We start from the raw sequence: 25,171 nt of genomic DNA on the forward strand, positions 1-25,171 counted from the left end.
AAAGGGATGACAAAAAATAAGGTAAGTAGTGTCATAGAAGCAATGACCTTAAGCTTGGGCAGACTTGGGAGATAACAGAATATAGAAGCATCTAGTGTGTTATGGTTCATAGGGTCATAAAGAACCAGACATGACTAAACAAATGAACAACAACAAAGAAGAAATATATAGTTAACATAGCTAAGCCTTTAACCTTTCCTTAGTTTATTTCATTCCTAAATATTTAGTATATTGTAAGATTTCATTGAAGTAAAATTGCAGAACAGAAAGTACAATAAATAAATATGTATGTTTGAAATTTCACTTTATATTTCATTCTGAAATGACAAAATTAAGTAGATGTTTATTTTTTTCTTCTGTGCATCAATTGTGTATATTTTGTTTTAATCAGGATGTTTTGGTTGTAAGTTGCACATCAGAATGGGTAACTGCTAATCATGTTCTAGCAACATGTAGGACTGCCTTGAAGCAACAAGGTGTTTTGGGATTAAACATGGCTCCCTGCATGAGAGCCTTTTTGGAAAGACTACCTATAATGCTTCAGGAGCAATATGCATATGAAAAGGTAAGAAAATATATCTGAATTCAAACCTAAAACTCCCAAAGTGCCTATAACATTATAAGTATAAATTTTCCTCTTTCTACACTCTTACAGCAGCCACCCTAGTTTAAGCCTTTATTAATCTTACTTAAGATTATTTTAGTAGCCTCATAACACAGGTTTTATAGGTTTTAGAGTCTTTTTCTCTTTAAGCCATCCTTTATATCTGTCTCTTAGTGGTATTCTTGCTAAGACACTGGTTTCTTTCTCCACTTAAAAATTTACAGGAATTTCCCATTGTCTATCTTTGATATCTGTCTTTCTATCTATTTATTGATCTAATTCTGGTCCTGGCATTTAAAGTCTTTCGTAGTCTGGCTGCAACTCATCTTCCCAGATTTATTTTGCACAATTCACCTTTTTGTAAGTCAGTACAGCATTTATTTAGCGATATTGGCCTTTTTTTCTAGTTCATGGTCTCATCTCCCTTTTCTTTGTGAATATCATTTCCAGGACCTGGGACTTTCAACATATCTTTTTACCTTTATCCCTTTCATTCAATACCGGGGCCAGCTTCCATGTGAAGCCTCCTATTATTTCTCATTTCTTTTTCTCCTTCCAATCTCCAGTTAAAGGTGAAAGTACTTCTCCCCACCTCACTTGGCTCATAGAATTTGTCTAGAATTCTACTTTGGTTTTTCTCACATCTATATCACTGTTATTTGTGTACATGGTTTTTCCCCAGTAGATCATAAACATCTTAATTCTAGTATAAATATTTGTTGAGCTTTTATTGACTTTTCACATATAAATTTCTAAGACATTATATAAAAAACATTGGTTGGAACTGAGAAATTTACCTTCTAAGAACAGAATATTCCATGATTTGGTTAATCAAATTGTTATTTACTTCATTCAGTATATGATTGGATTATTCAGTTCATGTAATCATCCAATGTTGGAATCTTTACAAACTGCTAACTCATTAGAGTTGATAGATTATTGATCTGATCTTACAAGAAGATGTTTTGGGCCAGAACCTGAAACAAGGTACTAAGTAGAACTAATTGATACAATGCTTGTGTTCACACCTTTACTTATTGGAGTTCACAAAGTTAACTGTGTAACTTTGTGAATTTATACCTCCCTTGAAGCTCTTGGGGCCAGAGAGCACTCTGGGAGAAAACCCATAATCCCTCTCTCTTTGTATCCCACAATTCCTCTCTCTTGTATAAAAGAAACAGACAGAGGAAGTGGAAAATATTCTCTAGAATCTCTCTTCACTGGGATTATATAGAACTCTTTTGAGAGAATGGGATTATAGGTTTTCTCCCATAGTGCTCTCTGGCCCTAAGAGCTTTAAGGAAGGTGTGAATTCACAAAGTTACAAAGTTTACTTTGTGAATCTGGCATACTTGTGAACTCCAATGAGTAAAGGTGTAAACACAAGCATTGTACTAATTAGTTCTACTTAGTACCTTGTTTCAGGTTCTGGCCCAAAACATCATCTTGTAAGATCAGATCAATAATCTATCAACTCTAATGAGTTAGCAGTTTGTGAAGATTCCAACAATCCAATTTAACAGTGAAGGAAAAAGTCCCCACTCTAAGCACATATCAATATGAATCACCTAATACTATTTAATATTAATCAAACTAAAAGCTGTTTTTATAAAAGGAAAAAAGGCAAAATAGATAATGTTTTAGCTAACTTGATTTTTAAAAAGAAAAACAAATTACTGTTACCATAAATGAAAAAGTAAATTCACAACCAATGAAAAAAATGAAAGTAGTTTTAGGATCTACTTTTTCCAATTATGTGCCAGATAAAACTGACAACATTAATGAATATTTACAAAAAAATACTAATTACCCAGATTACTAAAACAGGAAACAAAAATATTAAATAAGCCTATCTTAGAAAAAAAAAATGCACAAACCATAAATGATTCCTTCCCCTCCCCATTCTCCATCCCACAAAAAACCAAAATTTTAAAACTATGTGGATTTACCAGCAAATTCAGCCAAACATTTAAAGAACAGTTGTATTGTAACCATGTGATACATTTTTAACATGTATCGGATTACTTTGTGTTGAAGGGAAGGAGAAAAAATTTGGAACACAAGATTTTATAAGGGTGAATGTTGGATTCTATGCATATATTTTGAAAATAAAAAGCTAAAAAAAAAAAAAAAAAAAAACCAATGTGGTGTGAGAAATTGTAAAGAGGATAATCTCAGAGAAACCTAGGAAGGCTTGTGTGAACTGATGCAAAATGAAATGAGCAGAACCAGGGGAACATTTTTTACAATAATAGCATTATTAGAAAAATAATCAACTTTGAAAGACTTGGTAATTGTGATTAACACAATAATGAATTACAGTTTTCCAAAAGACTTAATATGAAACATGCTTATACTTCTCCAGACAGAGAGCTGATGGATTCAGTGTAGGTTATAGTATGTTTTCTTCACTGTCATTTTCTTTTTATTTGAAAATTATAAATGCAGAAATTTGTTTTGCATGACTACATATTTGAAATAGGAGTCTTGTTTTTCCATTTGTCGTCTTATTTGCTTCTACTTTTAGAAGAATGAAATTATTAAGGCATTGCAAGCATTTATTAGTTCTGTATTTTGACAGAATGTCAAAATGTAATGTTTTGAAAATTCCTTCTTCAGTTGTTAAAATCTAGGTTCTAGATGGCAAAATTGTTGTGATATTTCCAAATTGCCTTCTGTCCAATGGTCATTAATACATTCTCCTATCACTATTATTTCTGTTTTTTCCTCTATTTATTCTCAATCAAATGCTTTCTACCATGATCTAGACTTTAGGTTCTTAGATTTCCTCATGTGAATATCTATATGTCCAGGTTGTAGAATGAACTTCCCAAGTGAGGAAGCTTCTCTGACATGAGAGGAGAATAAGGAATGCAGTCTGAATCACTAGTCATGTCGGGGGGCTATTGGTATATCCTTTATTAACACCCTTGTAAGATAGCTAAACACCATTCTTTGTCAAATCAACAAATAGCTGCCTTGCTTATCCTTTTTCAGGGAATAATCAGCCACTTTCTTCCTCTAACCATTATTGGATTTACACTCTGTTGGTGGTCCCTCTGGATCCACCACATCATCATTGCATGGGCACTAGAAGGTGTTTCCTGTTCAGAAAGTCTAAGATACATTCTCTATTTGAAAAAAAGCTTGTTATGAATTGAATAATTGCTATATTCTGTGTACTGCTGCAGAGTTCTCTTGTTTGCCATACTTGCTAGAAATGAAATCCTCATTCTTTTAATTCTTGTTGTTAGTTTTTGTGACCATTTTGTTTGTATCAACCTTTTGCTTATTTCTTTGGAGGTTTTCCCCCCCTGTTCTTATAAGCCCCAAAGGCCTTTGAATAAGGCTGTGTAGTAAGTTTTTTGCTTTTTTTGTATATTATAACAGTGAACTTGTTTTTTTTTTTGGTTTTTTTTTGTGCTGAGGAAATTAGAGTTAAGTGACTTGCCCCTGTTACTGGGGTTAAGTAACAGCCAGGAATTGTTAAGTGTTTGAGGCCAGATTTGAACTCAGATTCTCCTGACTTCAGGGCTGGTGCCCTGTCCTTACTGATTTCCCAGAATATAATCTTTTTTCAGTTTCATTTATCAGAATTGCTTTAGACATATACTAATAGTGATAGATAATTCCCAACAACAAGTCATTACTTTCTGATTCCAATCTGTTTTTTGAACAAATCTTTTGCATGCTAACTATCTATTGCCACACTCAGTGACAGATATATCTGGTAAGCAAAAATGTTTTTACTTTTTGCGTTGTTTGATATTTATAATCAGATACTATCTTTTGTGGTAGGATCTGTTGGGGAATTCTGTAAAATTATATTCATGGTAGGAAAGCTTTGGAAGGGAATTGTACTTTTTAATAATCAGCTGCTTTTTTGTAATCAGCAAATAGGATCTTGTAATCTTTAGATTTCTATGGCTTGTCTACTGTAAGAAATTTCAAAATCTTGTCTACTATAGAGATTAGAATGATTTTGTAACAGTTAATGTCCTCTAACACTTTTGTACATGTACTCTCTCTCATTTGAGCTTGCCTGCTCTCTCTGTCATTTTCCCCATTCTTCTGAAATTTCCCCTTATTGCATACCTTAAAACTCATTCCCTGAACACCTTCAGAATTGTTACCTTATACATGCTTTTTTAAATCTGTACTTGGTCACATTTTTTCAAAGGTGAAAAGAACATTTTATTCATTTTCAAAAGCTATTTTAAGCTCTTCAGAAAGATTTTAAGCAATTTAGTCATCTTTGTATACCTTTGTTAACTTATTTATTCCTTAAATTTTATTTTAGCCTCATGTAGTTTGTGGGGATCAGCTCGTTCATAGTCCTTATATGCAATGTCTGGCTTCACTTGCTGTTGGACTGCATCTAGATCAGCTCTTATGTAACCCGCCAGTACCACCTCATCACCAGAGCTGTCTTCCTGATTCTTCATCATGGAATCCAACTGAATGGGCATGGTTAGAATGTTTCTCAACCACCATAAAAGCTGCTGAAGCACTGGCAAAGGGAGCACAATTTCCCGAGTCCTTCACTGTTCCTGATCTGGAACCAGTTCCAGAAGATGAACTTGCATTCCTGATGGTAAATTACTCTATAAAGTGATTTTTGCTTTCACATGGGTTGGGAAAGAGGTATTATAATTTTTCCTAGCATCTTTAACCACATGAGAGATAGCAAGCATGATGCAGAATAAGGAATGCTTAGCCTACAGTGTTGAATTTGAGTAACTTTTCAAATTTGAATCCTGTCTTTTCCATTTAATATTTGTGTAACCTTGGGGAAAAGTCTTTTATACCCTTTTGACCCTCAGTTTTCTTCTAAAATAAGAAAATTGGAGTAGCTGAATAATAAGGTTTTTCTAGCTTCTAGACTTATGATCCTATGTTATATATTACTGTTACTTGATAACAACTAACTCCTACAAATAGAAACAGATCTATAAGCACAGAAAATCTAAAATGCCTTTAATATAAGATATTAGTCAGTGAATTTTCAGAATCTCACCAGATCTTTTGGTATAACTCAATAGCCTTTTTTGATATTTTTCACGTTTTCTTTTATCTTAAACTACTACTTTTATTACCTAATTAACATACTTTAAAATTTGCATCATTTTGTATTGACCACTTGATTTGATATAAACAAATTTAATCAATTTTTGTTTATCCTAGCCACTACTATAGTCACTCTTGAGGATGATCATGGAGCTCATTATTAAATATAGCTGCAATAGTTTAATATGTTGGCATTTTCTTTGGGCAACATTGGAGGTTGTTTAGCTTCAAAATCCTTATAAAGAACATGACTACCTGTCCAAATAGTACTGCTTCATGTCAAAGCACATCAGCCCAGTGCAACACTGATAATAATTTTCTTAGAAATAATTCCCTTTTAATTTTTATAACACTACCAAAATCTTATCTATTGGAAAGAGGAGTTGAGCTTTCAGCAGATAAAGAGTAAATATTGATTATAATATTCACCCTAACATCTTTCATGTCTTTGCAGGATAATAGTAAATGGATTAATGGTATGGATGAACAGATTATGTCTTGGGCAACATCAAGACCTGAGGTTAGTGAAAATGACATTTATCTATGTTTGAAGTACATCCAAAAATGATTATTTTTCTTGAGTGAAAATGATATTTATCTATGTTTGAAGTACATCTAAAAATGATTGTTTTTCTTGTCACATAATTTAATTTGACAGATTATGTCCTTGATCTCACATGGATCACCAGGTTTATTTCCTGCCTGTTTTTCTCTTCTATCACAGTCATTCTTTTATTTTGGAAGTGGAGTGATTAATTTTTATTAAATATTTTCTACAACTGATGACTTTATCCCTTTTTTAAAATATTATAGCCATTTCCCAGTATTACTCTGCCAACTTTGATTCCTCCCTTTTATTATTTTAAAAATTTAAGCAAAACCCCAATGACAAAATGACTGACTGCATTTGGCAGTTATGTGTCACTTCATACTTCCCATCTTTTTTATGGAGTGGGGGGAGATATGTTTCCTTCCCATTTCTTTGGAAAATCAAGATTGGTTTTTGCAATAAATTTGAGTTTGGTCTCACTTTACTGTTGTTTTCATTTACTTTGTTATACTTATGTTTATTGTTCTTTGGTTTTGCTGCCTTAGTTCTATATCAGTCCTTACAAGTATACACAAATGCTTTATATTTATTGTTCCTTAAGGTTCAGTGACATTACATCACATTCATATACTGCAATTTATTCAATCCAAATTTCCCAAATGGCTCTTATTTTGTTTCTAGCTTATTACTACCCCAAAGAATGCTGCTGGGAATATTTTGTTATATTTGGGATCTTTCTTTTTTGATATTACATTGTCTGGATACATGTCCAATAGTAAGGTGATTGATTCAAAAGATACAAACAGTGGATTTTCCTACAAAATTCCATATTTTTTTCAGAACTTTTGGATCAGTTCACAGTTCTAGCAACAGTATATCAGTGTTTCTGTTTTTTTTTTACAGTCCCCACAGCACTGACAAGTATTTCCTTGAGTAATTTTTGCCAGTTTGATGAGTTAAAAATGAAATCTCAGAGTTGTCTTAATTTGTATTTCCTCATTAGTGATTATGATTATTTTATGATTTTATAGGATTGGCATCTAGGAGGCAAATGTGATGTCTATCTATGGGGTGCTGGAAGGCATGGACAGCTTGCCGAGGCTGGTAGAAATGTGATGATACCAGCTGCTGCTCCTTCATTCTCACAGGCTCAACAGGTAACGAGGTTCAGTGATGGAGGAGAAATTTTAAAGGGCTGAAAATTCTGATTTTGTGATAAAGATGTATATTTCAAGGTTTTATTGTCAGGGATCCCAAGTAAAGTTATTACAAATTATACTTTACAAATAAAAGTTCTTTAGTAAATTTAAAGATTTAATTTAGAAGGTTTCTAATCGATTTCCAGGTATCTATTTTTCCCCAAGTGAATTTTCATCATAGTTCATTACTATTTTTTAGTATGTATTATGTAAAATATTATTATAGAAATATTGTTTCTTAGCGTGCCTTTATATAGTCCCCTAATTAATGATTCCCTTTTTCATTCATTAATATTTCTTTGGACATTTTAGGTACCCCAGATCTTTAATTGATCCTTCAAGGTCAAAATAATCTTACTAGTATATCTTTCTCATCTCAGTCTCTCCTGCTTATAAAACTTAAGTCATTTCTGTTCACAGGATAAAATGTATTCAGCCTTACACTTCATAGTCCAGCCCCATCCCTATTTCATACTCTCCTCATACTATTCATGGACTTTACATTCTGACTTGTACTGGCCATTTCTTCCTTTGCTCCTCAAAATGTTTTGGTTTGGTTTATCTGTTTCTTCTGAAATAGCTTGTTTATTTCTCTATCTTGAAATCCTCCTTTTTATTCACCATTCAGGTGCTACCATCATTTAGTATTAATTTCTCTCTCCTCCAGTTTCTCATATGACTTTACACTTACTCCATTCTACCTTGCATCACAGTTATTTGTTTCTTTATTTCTTTGGCAGGATTGTAACTTTCTTAGGGACATTAATTGTAGCATTTTTCTTTTTTCTATCTTTAATGCCCCCAGATAGTATAATGCTTTAGAAGTAGTGATACTTAATAATATTTATTGAATTTAATTGAGTTGGGATTGCTGAACTTTCTTTTTTCTTAACTTTAAATGATCTGTAGGACCTATTTTGCTTAAATATTCTTCTAGTCTCTATTACTTATAAGCTCCTTGATATAAGTCTCTGAACCAAACCTTTTCCTTCCTAGAAAAATTATCCAGGATCCCAAATAGCTCTGGAAAAGTTGAGCTATTTTCACAGCCATCTTGATAAATTAGCAATTTGTAGTGATCAGGGAAAAATACTTTAATTTTAAAATTGAGCATGAGAGAGTATTGTTTAGCATGTTGTAGTTTATATATTATATATTATATTTAGCATGTTATAACTTATATATTAATATAAGTGTAGTACGACTCCTGAATATGTACATATGTGTATATAATTTTATTTTTAAATTTTTTTTTAATTCCAGGTCATTTGTGGACAGAATTGCACCTTTGTCATACAGGCGAATGGCACAGTATTGGCTTGTGGGGAAGGAAGTTATGGCAGATTGGGACAGGGAAATTCAGATGACCTGCATGTATTGACAGTTATTTCAGCATTACAAGGTTATAGTTTTTTTCATTGAAAATAGGGATTTCATATAGAGAACTGACCCTAATTTATAAGAAATCAAGCCATTCTCCAATTGATAAATGGTCAAAGGATATGAACAATTTTCAGATGATGAAATTGAAACTATTACCACTCATATGAAAGAGTGTTCCAAATCATTATTGATCAGAGAAATGCAAATTAAGACAACTTTGAAATACCACTACACACCTGTCAGATTGGCTAAGATGACAGGAAAAAATAATGATGAATGTTGGAGGGGATGCGGGAAAACTGGGACACTGATGCATTATTGGTGGAGTTGTGAACGAATCCAACCATTCTGGAGAGCAATCTGGAATTATGCCCAAAAAGTTATCAAACTGTGCATACCCTTTGATCCAGCAGTGCTATTACTGGGCTTATACCCCAAAGAGATACTAAAGAAGGGAAAGGGACCTGTATGTGCCAAAATGTTTGTGGCAGCCCTGTTTGTAGTGGCTAGAAACTGGAAATTGAATGGATGCCCATCAATTGGAGAATGGCTGGGTAAATTGTGGTATATGAATGTTATGGAATATTATTGTTCTGTAAGAAATGACCAGCAGGATGAATACAGAGAGGCTTGGAGAGACTTACATGAACTGATGCTAAGTGAAATGAGCAGAACCAGGAGACATTATATACTTCAATGATACTGTATGAGGATGTATTCTGATGGAAGTGGATTTCTTTGACAAAGAGACCTGAGTTTCAATTGATAAATGATGGACAGAAGCAGCTACACCCAAAGAAAGAACACTGGGAAATGAATGTGAACTATTTGCATTTTTTTTTTCTTCCCGGGTTATTTTTACCTTCTGAATCCAATTCTCCCTGTGCAACAAGAGAACTGTTCGGTTCTGTACACATATATTGTATCTAGGATATACTGCAACATATTTAACATACATAGGACTGCTTGCCATCTAGGGGAGGGGATGGAGGGAGGGAGGGGAAAAAAATTGGAACAGAAGCAAGTGCAAGGGATAATGTTGTAAAAAAATTACCCTGGCATGGATTCTGTCAATATAAAGTTATTATTAAATAAAATTTAAAAAAAGAAAATATGGATTTCATTAAACCTTGCCAGGGCTAATTCATGGATAGAATTACATGGATTAGGTAGTTATGTATTTAGGTAGGTAGATAGGTAGGTCTACCTACTTACCTACCTATCTACCTACCTATCTGTCTATCTAATTTTATAGTGTTTTCACATAAATTTAAATGAATAACTAGGTGCTGAATTCTTTTTGCATGTGGTCGATGCATGGATACTTCTTTAATTGCTACATTTTAACAGTATTGTTTCTGAAGTTATTCATCATTAAGTAATGTTAGTAGCTGCAGAAGTTTAATATTATTGTGAGCTACTGAAGAATATAGTCAAATGCTTGGAAGATAGCATAAAAATAATTAGGTTAATAACTACATAATTTTGCTTTTATTTCCTTTAAAAATAAAATAGTTTGCACATGATAATATAAAAACACGGTAAAAGTATTTTAGAGGACCTTTGTGTCAAAGGTAGCTTTTTTGGAAGAAACAATGTCAATGAATAATTCCCTGAAAAATGATTAGTTTTTATTTTTAATTTTAGCAATACAAAAATGAACATTTTATAAAAATAAAAATATCAGAATCAACTAAAAACATCAAATAAATTCCTACAAAATCAGAAGTTATCTATTTTAAGCTTTATTTGTGATAGTTCTTTTCAGCAACTGATTATAGTTTTGCTGGATATTTGTAAAATAACCATGAAAATTTTTTTTAGAGAACTTATGCTTTGAATTTTTCATGACAGGTATGTTCTGGCTACACAGAGTTTAGAACTGATACAAAGAAATAGAATACTTTTTATATAAGATTGCTGACTTGTTTTTTTGTTCTTTTGTAGGCTTTGTAGTAACACAACTAGTAACTTCTTGTGGTTCTGATGGGCATTCCATGGCCTTAACTGAAAGTGGTGAGGTCTTCAGCTGGGGAGATGGAGACTATGGCAAGCTTGGCCATGGGAATAGTGACCGGCAGCGGCGACCTAGGCAAATAGAAGCTTTGCAAGGAGAAGAAGTGATTCAGGTTCTTAAGAGAATTATCATTCAGAATTTCAGTAGACAAGCTAAAATATGAGAACCATTATGAAAGGTCAAAAGTAAATGAATTAGAGGAAAAACTGTTACTCTTTGAATACAGACTGAAGCTTGCTGTTTTTCATTTTCATTCTTTTTTTAATTTGAGTCTTCTAGCACAGAATCACTAATATTGAAATGTTTTATATGATTATATTGTATAACCTATATCTGATTGCCTACCATCTCAGGGAATGGGGAGGGGAAAAAAAGAATGGAATTTGGAATTCAAAACTTAAAAATCCCATACAAATGCTCACCAAAATAAATTGTTTTAGCGTGTAATTGAAGAAAAAATAAAATTTTATATACTGATATTTATGTGTGTGTATATAGGTATATGCATATATACATATATAGTACATAATAGGAGATTTTAAAACATAAATGAATTTAGAATGACAGGATATCTAATAAGTTGAGTTTGTATTTGGGAATTAAATATCTTTTGCTAGGCAATCAATCAGTGTAACAAATCTCTTGAACTGGTTATTTTAGCTCAGTGCTCAAAATCTGAATTCCAAGATTTTATATACAATGGAGACAGTTTTAGCTTCTTTTTCATTTAAATGTTTTTCCTGGAATCTAGAATTGAATATGAGGAGATATATTCCTTTTGACAGTGAATATTTGGTCTAGAAACATGGTAACTTTGAATTTCAGGCTGTTACACACAAAGGCCAAGTTAATTTATAAAACAAAAGACTTCTTGAAAGCCAAAAAGTTGTCTGGTACATATAGCTTAAAAACAGCTCCTGCCTAATTTGGTTTTTAGCTTAATCTTCATGTGGGAGAAGTTATCATATAGGTGGAATAAACAATTTTTCAAGTCCTTAACTTGAATACAGTTCAATTGCTTAGTTTTCATGATTGTGGGAAGATAATGGATTAGGAGTGAGAGGACTGTATTGTGTTTTATGTATACTACCTTGACAAAGTCCTTTTATCTCTCTTGAGGCATAGGTTATTTATAAGATGAGGATGGTAATATTTACATTACCCTCCTCATAGTGTTATGAGGAAAAAGCACTTCCTAAATTGTAGGTATCTGTATAAGTGTGACTTTGGTAGTAATAAAAAAAAAAGTGTTTTGAATGAATGAATTAAACTTTTAAAGTTTTAAAATATATCAGTTAAACTTGTTAATTCTAATTAAGTTTTTAAAAATATATGTATTATTTCAGATGTCATGTGGCTTCAAACACTCAGCAGTGGTGACATCAGATGGCAAGCTTTTTACCTTTGGGAATGGTGACTATGGTCGTTTGGGCCTTGGAAACACTTCTAACAAAAAGCTTCCTGAGAGAGTGACAGCATTAGAGGGATATCAGATTGGACAAGTATGGAATGAATCTATAAAGCAGTATATCTGATAATGATCTCTTCTCTCTTTAGTTTTCATTTATGTACTCCATTAAAATTATACTAGTTAGCTGTATTTTCAAGTTCACTACTTTATTATTTTTAAATGTTTCTTGGAGTGTTTTTTAATTCATTGATACATTTTGTGTGTGTTTTGCTAACATGAAAGTTCAAATATTAACACATGCCTTTGTCATAAAAATGTCAGAATAAAAAATAATAGCTATAGGATGGTCCTTTTTTCTAATCTACAATGGTAGATCATCCTAGGCATACCTATGTTCCTTAGCCACATTCTATATGGTGCTAAACAGAAAGGAGAGAAATCTTTGATTATCATTTGGAAGGCTTATTTCAGTTGTCTCTTTTGCAGAATAACAATTATTTTTGCTTTTTATTAATATATATGTTTTGTGGTAAGAACAGAGGTTGCTGTTAGTATACTATGGCTCTTTCTCTCACATGTAGAGAGTTGTAAGTACCCTCTTAGAGCCAAAGAAGGTAAGAGAGAGAGAAATATTAATGTTCTTCTAGATAGTTACATAAGATTGACTATTATTGTCTAAGAATTTAAAGGCATGGTATACGTATAAGCCTTTTCCTAATGACAAAATTCTTTGATTTCTAGCTAAGACCAAAGGTCATTATAATCAAGGATGTCATTTTTAGGTAGCATCAGGTTTTGTTTGGGGCTAACATTAGGAACTGAGATCTGTTGATGCATTATAGCTAAAAAATTTATTAAACAGCTTTTATATTGCTATTCCAGAAGAAAGGGGAGAAAATTATTTTATAATTGGGAGTTTGGGGGGATGGAGAATAATGTGTTTCAAACATGTGGCGGTTAATTTTGTGATGTTTTAGTAAGCCTGAATGCTCTTCTAATAGGTGGCTTGTGGATTAAATCATACCCTAGCTGTATCTGCAGATGGTTCAATGGTGTGGGCTTTTGGAGATGGAGATTATGGAAAACTTGGCTTGGGAAATTCTACTGCAAAGTCTTCACCACAGGTTAATTCTATTGATCATATTCTTTTTTATAATCTTTAAATATTTTAACTATATACCACTTTAATTTTAATTAGTACTGTTTTATAAAAGAAAGCTTGGCAACGGCTAGAGAGCTGGCCTTGGAGTGAGGAAGAATCAGGTTCAGTTCACCTATGAAAGAGACTGGCTCTGGGGCCCTGGTTAGACTACTTTAGTTCTTAAGTGACACGGAGGCAAGCTTTCTAAGGCTGCAAGGTGTAGAAAAGGGGCTGATCTGCATTCATAGAGAGAGTTGCCAACAACAGTGAAATCATAAGCATACTTTAAAAAACCTTTTTGTTGCTTTATAGTAAAATTGATAGCTGGATTTGGTGTCAGCAAGATCAGATACTATCTATGGCTGACTGTGTGGCCCAGGGCAAGCCAAGTAACTTCTGCCTACAAGGAACTAATGCTCTTTAGTATTGAACTATTCAGTCATGAGTAGAATATGGTCTTTGTTGATGGAGGCAGTGTCCCACAATGATAGATCATTCATGTATTTTCATATAGTGATACATTACTTAACCTATTAACTATTATTGACTTAACTGAGAAATAATTTATACCTACTTATTATAGGTTAAATTTAAGCTTTCCATAGAATGTAATACATATTTGCAGAATGTATTTCTATAATCTGCAAAATGTAGAAATGAAAGGATGAATTCAAAGATCTTCTGTCACTAATAGCCAGGGAATATAGGTAATTTCTTTAAGCAGGTTTCATTTGAATTTGGCTACATGAGTACATTTATGCTTCCATTAAAAAAAAAAGATAAATACAAAATACAGTAAGTATTTGAGTATTTGAAGTTAACTTCCTAATTTATCGTTTTCTTCTAGTCATATTACTGAAGGCATCTTTATTTGGTAGAATTACAAAATGATTTAATATATAAATGCAGAGTTCAGTCAAATAATAATGTGTTACCTTTCACATTTAAAATGTAATTTGATTTATAAAACTTTAATTCACAGTCACTTTTTAGGAGCACTTTAATTCTGTAATATTCTGATGGTTAGATGAATTCTTAGCTGGGAAGGGGAGGCCAAAAGTAAGACTACTAATCTTTTTAAAGATGACTCAAAGTTACTCTAGAATCTGGAAAAGTAAATATCTCCAAGTATTTGTTATAGTTTTTTATAACATTTGGTTTCTATATTCAGAGGAGAAAGAGGGCTCATCTTCTTGATGATTTGATGAAAAGAAAAAATGGATTTGGTGTCAAAGGACCTGATTTCAAATCCTAGCATTACAACTTATTTTCCAAGTGACCTGGTTTCCTTATTTGTAAAATGAGAGTGATTGGACTAGATGATTTCTAAGGTTTCTTCTAGGTATAAATCTCTGATTCCCTAGGATACCCATACAGAGATCACAAGTGTCAACCTGTGGCAGAGTTCTCTTTGGTCTATTTCTGGACCTGTCACAGCACTTGAAGACCAACAAGAAGCATTCCAGATTGAGCAGGATTAGAGACTGATTCCAAGGGGCTACCACCCATAGCGGGTGCATTGTTTTATAATTTAGAGTAAGCATGATGTTCAAATGAATTTAGAGATTTAACAGCCTATTGTCATCTTAGCATTGACATATGATTTATGCCAATCATAAATAAACAGTATACGTCCCATTCCTGGGACAGAATAGAGTTTCTTTAGTGCTCATATTGTATATTATAGATTAACTAGTCACTTTGTTTCTGTCAATATATCTACCCCTCACCCGTGGAATAGACCAGATCTCAGCAGAAATGATTCATATATAATCATTTGAAATGTTTTTTTATTTTTTAGGGTTCTAATTCCTTGCTTCTGACTCTTAACTTCTAACTACCTTGAATTTTGTTTTCTTTTGCGGTATCTTTACAGCAGAGAGGTTTACTCATAAGTTTCCCATTCCAGTAAGTTTTAGGAGAATAACAAATAATACAAAGGAATTAGAATAAGAAGTGGGTGAGGAAAAAGGTATTTAAATTTTGATGGAATTAGATGAATAGTTTTAAATATTGCCATAACCCCACCAAACATCAGTAATTTTACCACAAAATTAAGTTTTATTTTAATCATATAATTGTGTTAAACTTAGGAAATAACATAATTCTCTCTCTCTCTCTCTCCCCCTCCTCCCTCCTTAAACTAATCGCTCTTACTTTTGCAGAAAGTAGATGTTCTTTGTGGAATTGGAATCAAAAAAGTTGCCTGTGGCACACAGTTTTCTGTTGCATTGACAAAGGATGGTCATGTGTATACTTTTGGACAGGGTAAGAAATCTGTTTTTCAAAAATCATCTTGAACATAACTGAGGGGTGTAAGAGTCTAGTAGGATTGGGACATGGGGAAGAATTATCTATTGAACATAAATTTCTAATTTTGTTTTTGTTAATATAATGTATATTTTTATGGAGCTGTGATCAATGGATACATACAATTTTATCTTTTTGTATGTACTTTTATATATTCATTTTCACATATGCATATAGGCCATATTTATATAGAATAGTTTATATAGAATTTCATGTATTTCAGAACTTCTGATGTGTTTATTCATTCCTTTCTTCATTTAACTTTTTTTAATCAGTCAAGATCTGTCATCTTATGCTAATAAAAAAAAAAAGTTCATTTCAAACACAGAGAGTAATTGAAAACAAATTCTCTTATTGACCATGTCCAAAAAATCTTTGTTTCATTCTGCTCTCTGCCAGGAGGTAGGTAACATGTTTCTTCATTAGGATTTTTCTGGAATGCTCTCTGGTCATTTTGCTGATAAGAATTTAGTATTCTTTCACCTTTATATATTTGATAATCCATCCCCAATTTATGGACATACTTTCAGATTCTTATTCTTTGCCACTTCAAAAAGAACTATAAATATTTTTATGCATTCTTAGAGTTTATTTTGCTTAGGATCAATCCCCCCTTTAATCTGTTTTCCTTCAGACTCCCCCCTCTCTCCCATCTCCCCTTTCCCAGTTGAGTAAAATATATTTTTGTATGTGTGTGTATTCTTACTTTGACCTGTTCAAATGATCATGAAAATTTGAGTTTCAGCTGATCTCTCCCTCCAACTCTCCTTTCTTTGTGTTATATACCTTGAATATGTGAGCTCATTTCCCCTAATCTTCTTTTCTCCCCTCCCCCCAAATAGTTTCTCTTTCCCTCTTTCTAGTCTTTAAGTTCATGAAGATATAACAGAATCGCTCTCAGACCTAGGTCTAATTGGATTTTATAAATCCTGATAATTATAGGGTTCAGAAAGGACACATGTATCATCTCTCTGTATTTGAATATAAGCTGAATATCCTTATTTAATTTCTTGTCATTCATTGTCCATTCATGTTTTATGTTTTTGTGTTTCCTTTCATTCCTGTGTTTGAATTTCAAATTTCTTTGCACTCTGATCTTTTCTTTAGGAATGGATGGATAGCTTTTATTTAATTAAAGGTTCACTTTTTTATACCTTGTAGAATTATATTGAATTTTGTTGAGTAAGTTTTTCTTGGTTGCATAGCCATGTTCTTTGCCTTTTGGAATATCATATTCCAAATTCTCTGCTTCTTTGTAATTGTTGTGTGATCCTCACTGTGATGCTGTTGGTTCTTGAGCTTTTTCTTTGTAGCTATTTATAGTATTTTTTCTTTTATCTTAGGAGCTCTGGATTTTGGATGTATCTCCAAAAAATACACTTTTTATGTTTTGGGGATTTTTTCCATAAGAATTTGGGTGGAGGCATTTCTAGATTTCTTTTTATATCTCCAGTACTGAGGGCAATGCCTAGTACTTAATAGAAGCTTCATAAATATTTATTTATTAACAAAAAATTTGTGTACTTGGAGCCAGGAGACCTGGGTTTAAGTCCTATTTCTGATTTGTACTAGCTGTATAACTATGAGCAAATCATTTAACTTCCAATTGTCTTACTCTACTCTCAAAAGATCAAAGTTGCTGCATTGGTAAAGAGAGTTCCCTATCCCAGTGAAATTACAGGTCCGGGGAGTGGGGGCTACAGGGGAAGGAGAAAGGTGGAAACATTGTAGAAGAAGGATCATATAATACGATTTACCTTATACTTTGTTTAAATTAACTGAATGTTCTATCTTATATAAAATTATAATCAGAAAAATAGAATTGAAAGTTGAAGAATATCTCAGTTTATTTAGTATAACAGTTACAGGGTTTGGATCAAGATTAAGGTGGTATAAAAATATAAGACAACTAACATTTTTTAAAAAGGCAGACTATTTAACAAGAATTATATTCTCCCTTCCCTTCCATTCACTCTGCAAATGGTTACTAAGTACCTTTTATGTATAATTTCTTGTGCTTAAGTCCTAGGAAAAATCAAGGAGATCTTAGTTTAGGTAACAGAGATAAGATATATGCCCAGGTACTAATAAAACAACATAAAATCTATGTGTAAGAGAAATACATAATATCGTGAAGGCAGATGATCTCAATTTAGAGAACTCAGTTTAATTCAGTCATTTCAGTAAGACTTAAGGGAAAATTTGTCATTTAGGCATTTCTTGGAATGTTAAGTTAATATGTCAGGGAGATTGGCAGGGGCATATACTGCCCATAGTGTTTTTTTTCCCCCCAGGGGCTTTGTTTTTCCATTTATTTATTTATTTATTTTATAATAACTTTTTATTGACAGAACCCATGCCAGGGTAATTTTTTTACAACATTATCCCTTGTACTCGGTTCTGTTCCGATTTTTCCCCTCCCTCCCTCCCCTAGATGACTGCCCATAGTATTAAGAGAAAGTGTGCAATGTTTGTATTCCATTTGTCCAAGCAGTTATCTCTTCTCCTAATTGTCCATAAATATACAATCAAAAAGAATTTTTAAGAAAACATCAAGGAAAGTAATTTTTGCTTTTTTGGGTGCTACAGACCGTTTGATAGGCTTGCCAGAAGGCCGTGCTCGAAATCACAACCGACCACAACAGATCCCAGTCCTGGCTGGAGTTGTTATTGAGGATGTAGCAGTAGGAGCTGAACATACCCTTGCTTTAGCTTCAACTGGAGATGTATATGCCTGGGGCAGTAATTCAGAAGGACAGGTACATTTATCTTTTCTGTTTCTTTGATTGTAGAATATTTATTAAAGAGATTAGAGATGGATATATGTTGAATATATTAATTTTCAAGACATTCTTGCCTCCTTTTCCCTATTTTAAAACATTATTTAATTTTTCTTAGCAAATAAGCATTTATTTTCTCTACCTGCTTCTCCAAAAAAAATTGAAGGGGAAAAAAAGAAAAGCACAGAAAAAAAAATTTTGGTATTGTTCATGTGCAACAATGTATTACATTCTTTTCTGTAAAAGTTCAGCATCTGACTCAGATTTCCTTTCTAGCCTATTCTATACAGTGACTTTGAAGACTTCAGTATTCATTTTGGTGTTTCTTTAAACATTGACTTCTTTAACTCAGAAGGAACAATGTGATAGTCTTTTACTCTGACTTGGGTGTATCACATCTGTAGTTCTGTATGTTTTGTGCACCCTAATTTTAGGAAGACTCATGATATACTGAGGCCTGTCTGTGCAGCCTTGATGATGAAAAGCCTTGGAAGAAGAATTAGGAATGTGAAATGATGTGTCTCTAAATGGTAATGAAAGTTTTTAAGTAAAGGCTGGATAGCCATTGTTGGACCAAGTCCTAAAAGGGAATTATCCCAGTCAGATACAGATTGACACATTAGTTTGCTTCTGAAATCCTGTGACTCGTCGTTCTTCCTCATTGTAAGCATTATCTGACAGCGGTAGCCAGAGCATAAAAATACATAAAATAGGAGGAACATTTTATATTTCCTTTATCCCTTTATTATAGTGTGTGAGGCATAATAGATGAATATTATATTAAGGTATTAGTGAAAGCAAGGGAAAAATAAGTTTTAAAAACCTTGTTAATTGAAATATAGCCAGAAAAAACACTGCTTTGGTTTTTCTAAAAAGCAATCATTTTTGCTCCTTCAGGGACTTTGGTCAAGGTTAAATGGGCTAGAAATCAAAGTTATGGGATATAGAGTTGTTTATGGGCAGGACTAATCATTCCTTAGACAAAACAGGGCACTTTACATTATACTGGCAAGATCTCTTTAAATACCTTTGAAAAGGAAAAGAAGTCACATGAGCTGCACCTAAGGTCACCTGGATAATGAGGGAAGTGGAGGCAGCATCACCTGGCTTAGTTCCTCCCTGCTGGGCTTGTAACAGCATGGAGAGGAGGAGCTCTGACTCTGCTGGCAGGTCTGCAGACCCTGCTGTTTAGTCCTGCCCCGTTGGCCTGAATCCTGGCCTGATCACTCCTGGTGATGTCTCTTAGCCTCTGGGAGCCTGTTTCTTTACATGTAAAATGAGAGATCAGAGTCTGTCCAGTTTTGTCTGTTCCTCTCTGTGCCGTTGCCCCAGTCAGAGACCAGATGGCAGAGCTCATGGGCAGCTAGCTAGCACAGAGAGCAGCCTCCAAAAAACTCCCCCTCCCGAGGTCAAATTGGACCCTACCTCCTGGTGGGTGACCCTGGGCCGTTACTTCGTTTGCCTCATTTTCTTCATTTGCCACATGACTGGAGAATGGATGGTAAACCACTCTGGTGTCTTTGCCAATGAGATCCTGACGTTTGACATGCCTGAAAATGAATGAGAGCCAGTAACATGTCTGCTCTGATTAGACTTGGGGCAATGTGAGACCTAGGTTGATGTCCTGCCTCTTAGGCTTATTGTTTTGTATCACCTTGGCCTCTCTCTAGGCTACATTTCTTTATGTGTACAATGTGTTATTGAATTGGATGTCCTCTGAGGTCCTATTTAGTTTTACATCTGTGATTCTATGGTCCTAATAAAAAGGATTGTTTGTCATATTCTTTGAGGGAGAGATTCTTGTATTTAGGTAAAAAATGTCTAGAAGGCCTTATTGGCCATTAATGTTAATATCTGTACAAAAAAAAATCACAATCCAATGGTCATTTCTTTATGTGTGGATGATCATATTTCTGTTACTTGTTTCAAGGGGTTATTTTAAAATGTCCTTACCAATCCTTAAAGCACTATTACCAACCTTAAAATACTATATAAATAAAGTTGTTACCATGAGCATTTTCCCCTCTGGTTTTTTTTACCCATAAAGAGAAGCTTGCTTTTAGGGAGGAAAAATAGATAATGAAAACTACGTATAAGAACTTGTTACGTTTCTCCTTTCCTACATGGAGATGAGATGTTCAGTGGATGAAAATTGGTGTTCCAATTTAACTCAAGGTAAAATCAATAGTGCATGAAATTGTTCATTCGAGAATGTTCTCAGTGCAAAAATTAGAGATGATTTCTTTAATTTTATGGGTAACTTTGTTTTCTTTCAAAGAACTCAGTTTCCTCTTTAGAATTGGAGGCCATATCTATGTTTGCTCATTAAGTATCTCATCTACAAGGTTTGGAGTGATGATAAAGCTAAGTTAAATGAACTCTTTCCAGATGAATTTTCAGTAAATTGTCAATTCAAGCTTGTGGAAGTGATCTTCATAAAAGAAAGATGATTATGTTTGTTATTCTTCTGACAATAGCAATTAAAGAAGATGTTAGTAACTTTTCTAATTTTAATCATATTTTATAATCATTGTTTCCTCTCTAATTCATTCTGCTTTTATCAATTACAAGCTTGGACTGGGTCATACTAACCATGTTCGAGAACCAACTCTAATAACAGTTCTGCAAGGGAAGAACATTCGACAGATTTCAGCCGGCCGTTGTCACAGTGCTGCATGGACTGCTTCACCTGTTCCACCAAGAGCACCAGGTGAAGAATTATATTGTTTCTTTCAGTTTTGAATTGAATCAAATAATCATTCTGATTTAATAAAATCTTACTCAAGTCATTAAGCATTCTTCATGTCACTAGCACTTGCAAATCTTTCAAGATAATGTGTCTGTAAAGCACTTGCCCAGTGAAAGAAATGACCTTTCTAAGAATCAGAAAAGATCAAAAATTTCCCAAGATTATATATAATCTTTGTTTCAATGAAATAAAAATTGGAGCTTTCTAATGACCATTGTTATTCTCTGTCAAGAAATGCATAGAATAAAAGTGAATGAAGCTATGTATTAAACTATGTTATCCTAGTTTGGTGTATGAAAGACTGCTATGTATATGTGTATGAAGAATGTTATGGTTTGATATACTAGGCAAGCAATTCAAATTGGTATCAACATATTCTAATATAAAAACAGGAATATTCAAAAATGAGGGTTCTTAATATCTTTCCCCTACACACTTTTTTTAAGAACAGTTTTTAAAGCCTTCTTACTACAATTATCTCTGGTTAAGATGTGAGGATAAACTATGACATTTCTAGTCTACCTTTCTGGCCATGTGTTCTAGAGAACCTTGGGAATGCCTTGTATTTGTACGCACCTCATAGAGATGGAATTATATTGACTAATTTTCTTCAAATGAGATGTTTTTACTTAAAAACAGAGCCTGTTATAACTAGTAAACGTTAATAGAATTTTTTTTCCCTGTTAGTGGATGTCACCTTCAGTTTTCTCAGAAATATCTTTCCAATATGATATAATTTAGAGTTATACGTTATAAATTGTCATTTTCTCCTTCCTCTCTCAAAGAACCATCAGCTTTTAACGATGAAAAAAATATACAGTGTTTCACACTGCATAGTTTTCCACTTCTGCAAAAGAGGGAAAGGTTAACACTTGTATTCTAGCTCTATCCTTTGCTTTTATATTATAACACTCCTAGTTCCTTTAAAATCCACAGTAGGCATTAAGTTAGTTACATTAGGAGCATCCTCTTTTTAAGAAATTTACCTGCTTTTTCTTATTTTGTAAATGTCAGTAATCAGGAACAAAGTGAATTATGTAATTTTATTTTCATGTTATTAAAATTGTTTAACATAGTGTTGAACTTTGCTAAGCTTAATTAAAACAAAGTAGCAGAGAAAGCACATGTTGCTATCCTTATATAAATTCTAAAAAAATATTAACCTCTAGAATGTTTTTGGTTTTTGTGGCAGGTGTCTCAGTGCCTTTACAACTGGGTTTGCCTGATGCCATTCCACCACAATATGGCGCTCTGAAGGAAGTGAGCATTCATACTGTAAGAGCCAGACTCAGACTGCTGTATCACTTTTCAGATCTCATGTATTCTTCTTGGAGGTTATTGAATCTAAGCCCCAATAACCAGGTAAAACATTATTTCAGGGGGGAGGGGAAGGAGATGTAATAAGTAATTATGCTTTAAATGTCTTTTATTTTAAAATCATAAAATCATAAAGTAGTTTCACAGCCACTTATTTTTCTCAGTATTTAAATGAAATAGAAAATATTAGTGTTAAGGATGTAACCTGAGAAACCAGTTCTAAGATCAGTGTTAGAAAAAGAATTGTGATGTCCTCACAATTAGTTGGATGTCTTTTCTATTCCTTTCTATACTTTTATCTATTTTAATGTTGGAAGGTGAAGCAGTTCTAGATGATCAAGCATATGAAAATGGTGTATCTCTTTAATTTTTGTAAATTTATGTAAAAATTTTTTATGTATATAATTTTAGGACTTTTTAGCTTTCTGTGTTTGGCCAGTTAACAAGAATATGGATTCTGTATATACATAAAAGCTGGATTTATGTAACCACATACCTTTACAAATAATCCTGGCTTTCCTGAAATAAATAACAGTTTTTTTGTAATAATATTTAACTTTCAGGAAAGGAACAATATGGTTAAAATTTTTGGTTTATTTTTACTAGAGAGGCCTGCTAAAATCTATGCTAAAGATAACTTTACATTGATTTCAATAATAAACAAGTTCCTCTGGGGCAAGAACTGTTTCCAGTTTTGTTTGTAAATTCCTAGCACTTAGTATAACTGTATCTTGAACATAATGTTTCTTGAATTAGATTAAATTAACTTCATTATGCTTAAATGAATTTTTTTGTATCTGACAGATTTTGGGGGATAAATTTTTTTTAAAAATGTTTACAACATATTCTTCTTTAAGTAGACAGAATTTTCATTCTAATAATGAGAACTATTTCTAAGCCTTGATATATTCTACTTTGTGAATGAATGAAAAAGCATTTAATTATTGTTTACTATGTGCCCAAATCCTGTGCTGAGCACTGGGAACACAAATTAAAAAAAAAAAAGTTAAGATATATATCATGTATTTTATTATATATAATATATTGTGTATATATAATATTAAATTAATAAATATATAATAAAAGATAATAATATAATAATAATCCCTGCTCCCCTCAAGAAGCTTACATTATAATAGAGAATAAGACATACTAAGGGGTGTAGTAGACAAGGAAAGGCACTTTAATCCAAAGGAATGGTAACATAATACCTTTGGGGAGTAGGTGACAGACCCCATAGTTCATGATTGCAAGATGAGAAGGTAAGTAGTGAGGTTGTGGGAAAGAGATCTGGAAAAGTAGGATTTCTGATAACATTGCCTTTGTTACAGAATAGCACATCTCATTATAATGCTGGAACATGGGGAATTGTACAAGGACAGCTTAGACCTCTGTTAGCACCAAGAGTCTACACACTCCCCATGGTACGATCCATAGGAAAAACGATGGTTCAGGGCAAAAACTATGGTCCTCAAATAACTGTAAAAAGAATATCAACAAGGTTAGTATCTGCATGGTATGCATTTTTAAATTATGGTCTGGAATTCTTCTGATAAAAAATGAGACTCAGTAATACCCCAAATTATGCTAAATCTAATTAATTTAAATATCCTATCTGTCTTGTTTATGCAGTGCTAGTCTCTTGGCAATTACAGTCAGCATTGTGGGCTTTGGAGCTAGGGGCTGTATTGAAGGGGGAGGGATGAGATGTTTTTGTTTTAATACCAAAGAATACTGGAGCTAAAGGTCGATTGCTTTATCCAAGAAGATCCATATACATGCAATCTATAGGCAGATGACTCTTCATCTCTATGACTAGTATAGTAATATATAAAATTTGTGAGAGTTGGTTTTTATTGCCTCTCTGCTTTTCTTTTAGAGGTCGAAAATGTAAGCCTATTTTTGTACAGATAGCAAGACAGGTGGTTAAGCTAAATGCTTCAGATCTTCGTCTACCCTCTCGAGCCTGGAAAGTTAAACTGGTTGGAGAAGGAGCTGATGATGCTGGAGGAGTATTTGATGACACAATTACAGAGATGTGCCAGGTATTTTTGTTGTCTGGTATGCTGGAAATAATCACAGATATTTGGGAAGTTTGTTTTTTATCGATAGTTTCATATAAGGAACTGAATTACATAATACACATTTAATTTTTGTAAACTTGCAAAGAAATATTTATGAATTAGGGTCCTGAACTTAATAGATGTTCGAGTTGAACTTTATTAATATAAAAGTTATATTGCTATTAAGTATGTAAAAGTAATATTTAGATTTTTAGAAGTGAGTACCAGCATTTTGCTTTCTATTAGCATTTACATGTTCATTATAATAGTTTAACCAAGATTTTTAAAAGATTTTTTTTTTTATATGTCAGAAAGCACCTGTACTCTTAATCCTATTGGTACTTGTGTCAAAAATCTGATGTGCAGTCCTCTGAAGCAGAGTGAAACCCAAACCAGATTAAAATGTTATTGGGAAATATTCTTTAAAAATAAATAAACAAAACTGCATTAGAACATAAATAATGTTAATGTTGATTTTCCAAGTAAATATGTGTCATGCAGGGATCCTTATATATGATTTAGTTGCTCTGTTTGTGTTAGAGTTTCATACCACTGTTCTAAGGTAACATTTCTAATTCTG

The 25,171-nt window shown here is 33.0% G+C and overlaps 1 protein-coding gene across 1 annotated transcript in view; it reads left to right on the forward strand.

The window, feature by feature from the left end:
• The window catches only part of HERC1 (HECT and RLD domain containing E3 ubiquitin protein ligase family member 1), a 187,947-nt gene that overhangs the window by 155,049 nt on the left and 7,727 nt on the right, over positions 1-25,171 (forward strand). Inside the window, exons 60-73 of the mRNA XM_051980891.1 lie at positions 392-565; positions 4,905-5,198; positions 6,126-6,191; positions 7,253-7,378; positions 8,684-8,822; positions 10,751-10,932; positions 12,167-12,322; positions 13,233-13,355; positions 15,538-15,640; positions 18,272-18,441; positions 21,034-21,172; positions 22,404-22,573; positions 23,860-24,029; positions 24,408-24,573. Of these exons, the coding sequence (XP_051836851.1) occupies positions 392-565; positions 4,905-5,198; positions 6,126-6,191; positions 7,253-7,378; positions 8,684-8,822; positions 10,751-10,932; positions 12,167-12,322; positions 13,233-13,355; positions 15,538-15,640; positions 18,272-18,441; positions 21,034-21,172; positions 22,404-22,573; positions 23,860-24,029; positions 24,408-24,573 (2,178 nt within the window). The remainder of the gene's footprint in view (positions 1-391; positions 566-4,904; positions 5,199-6,125; positions 6,192-7,252; positions 7,379-8,683; positions 8,823-10,750; positions 10,933-12,166; positions 12,323-13,232; positions 13,356-15,537; positions 15,641-18,271; positions 18,442-21,033; positions 21,173-22,403; positions 22,574-23,859; positions 24,030-24,407; positions 24,574-25,171) is intronic.

The sequence above is a fragment of the Antechinus flavipes genome, chromosome 2 (genome assembly GCF_016432865.1).
Source record: "Antechinus flavipes isolate AdamAnt ecotype Samford, QLD, Australia chromosome 2, AdamAnt_v2, whole genome shotgun sequence".
Lineage (NCBI taxonomy): Eukaryota > Metazoa > Chordata > Mammalia > Dasyuromorphia > Dasyuridae > Antechinus > Antechinus flavipes.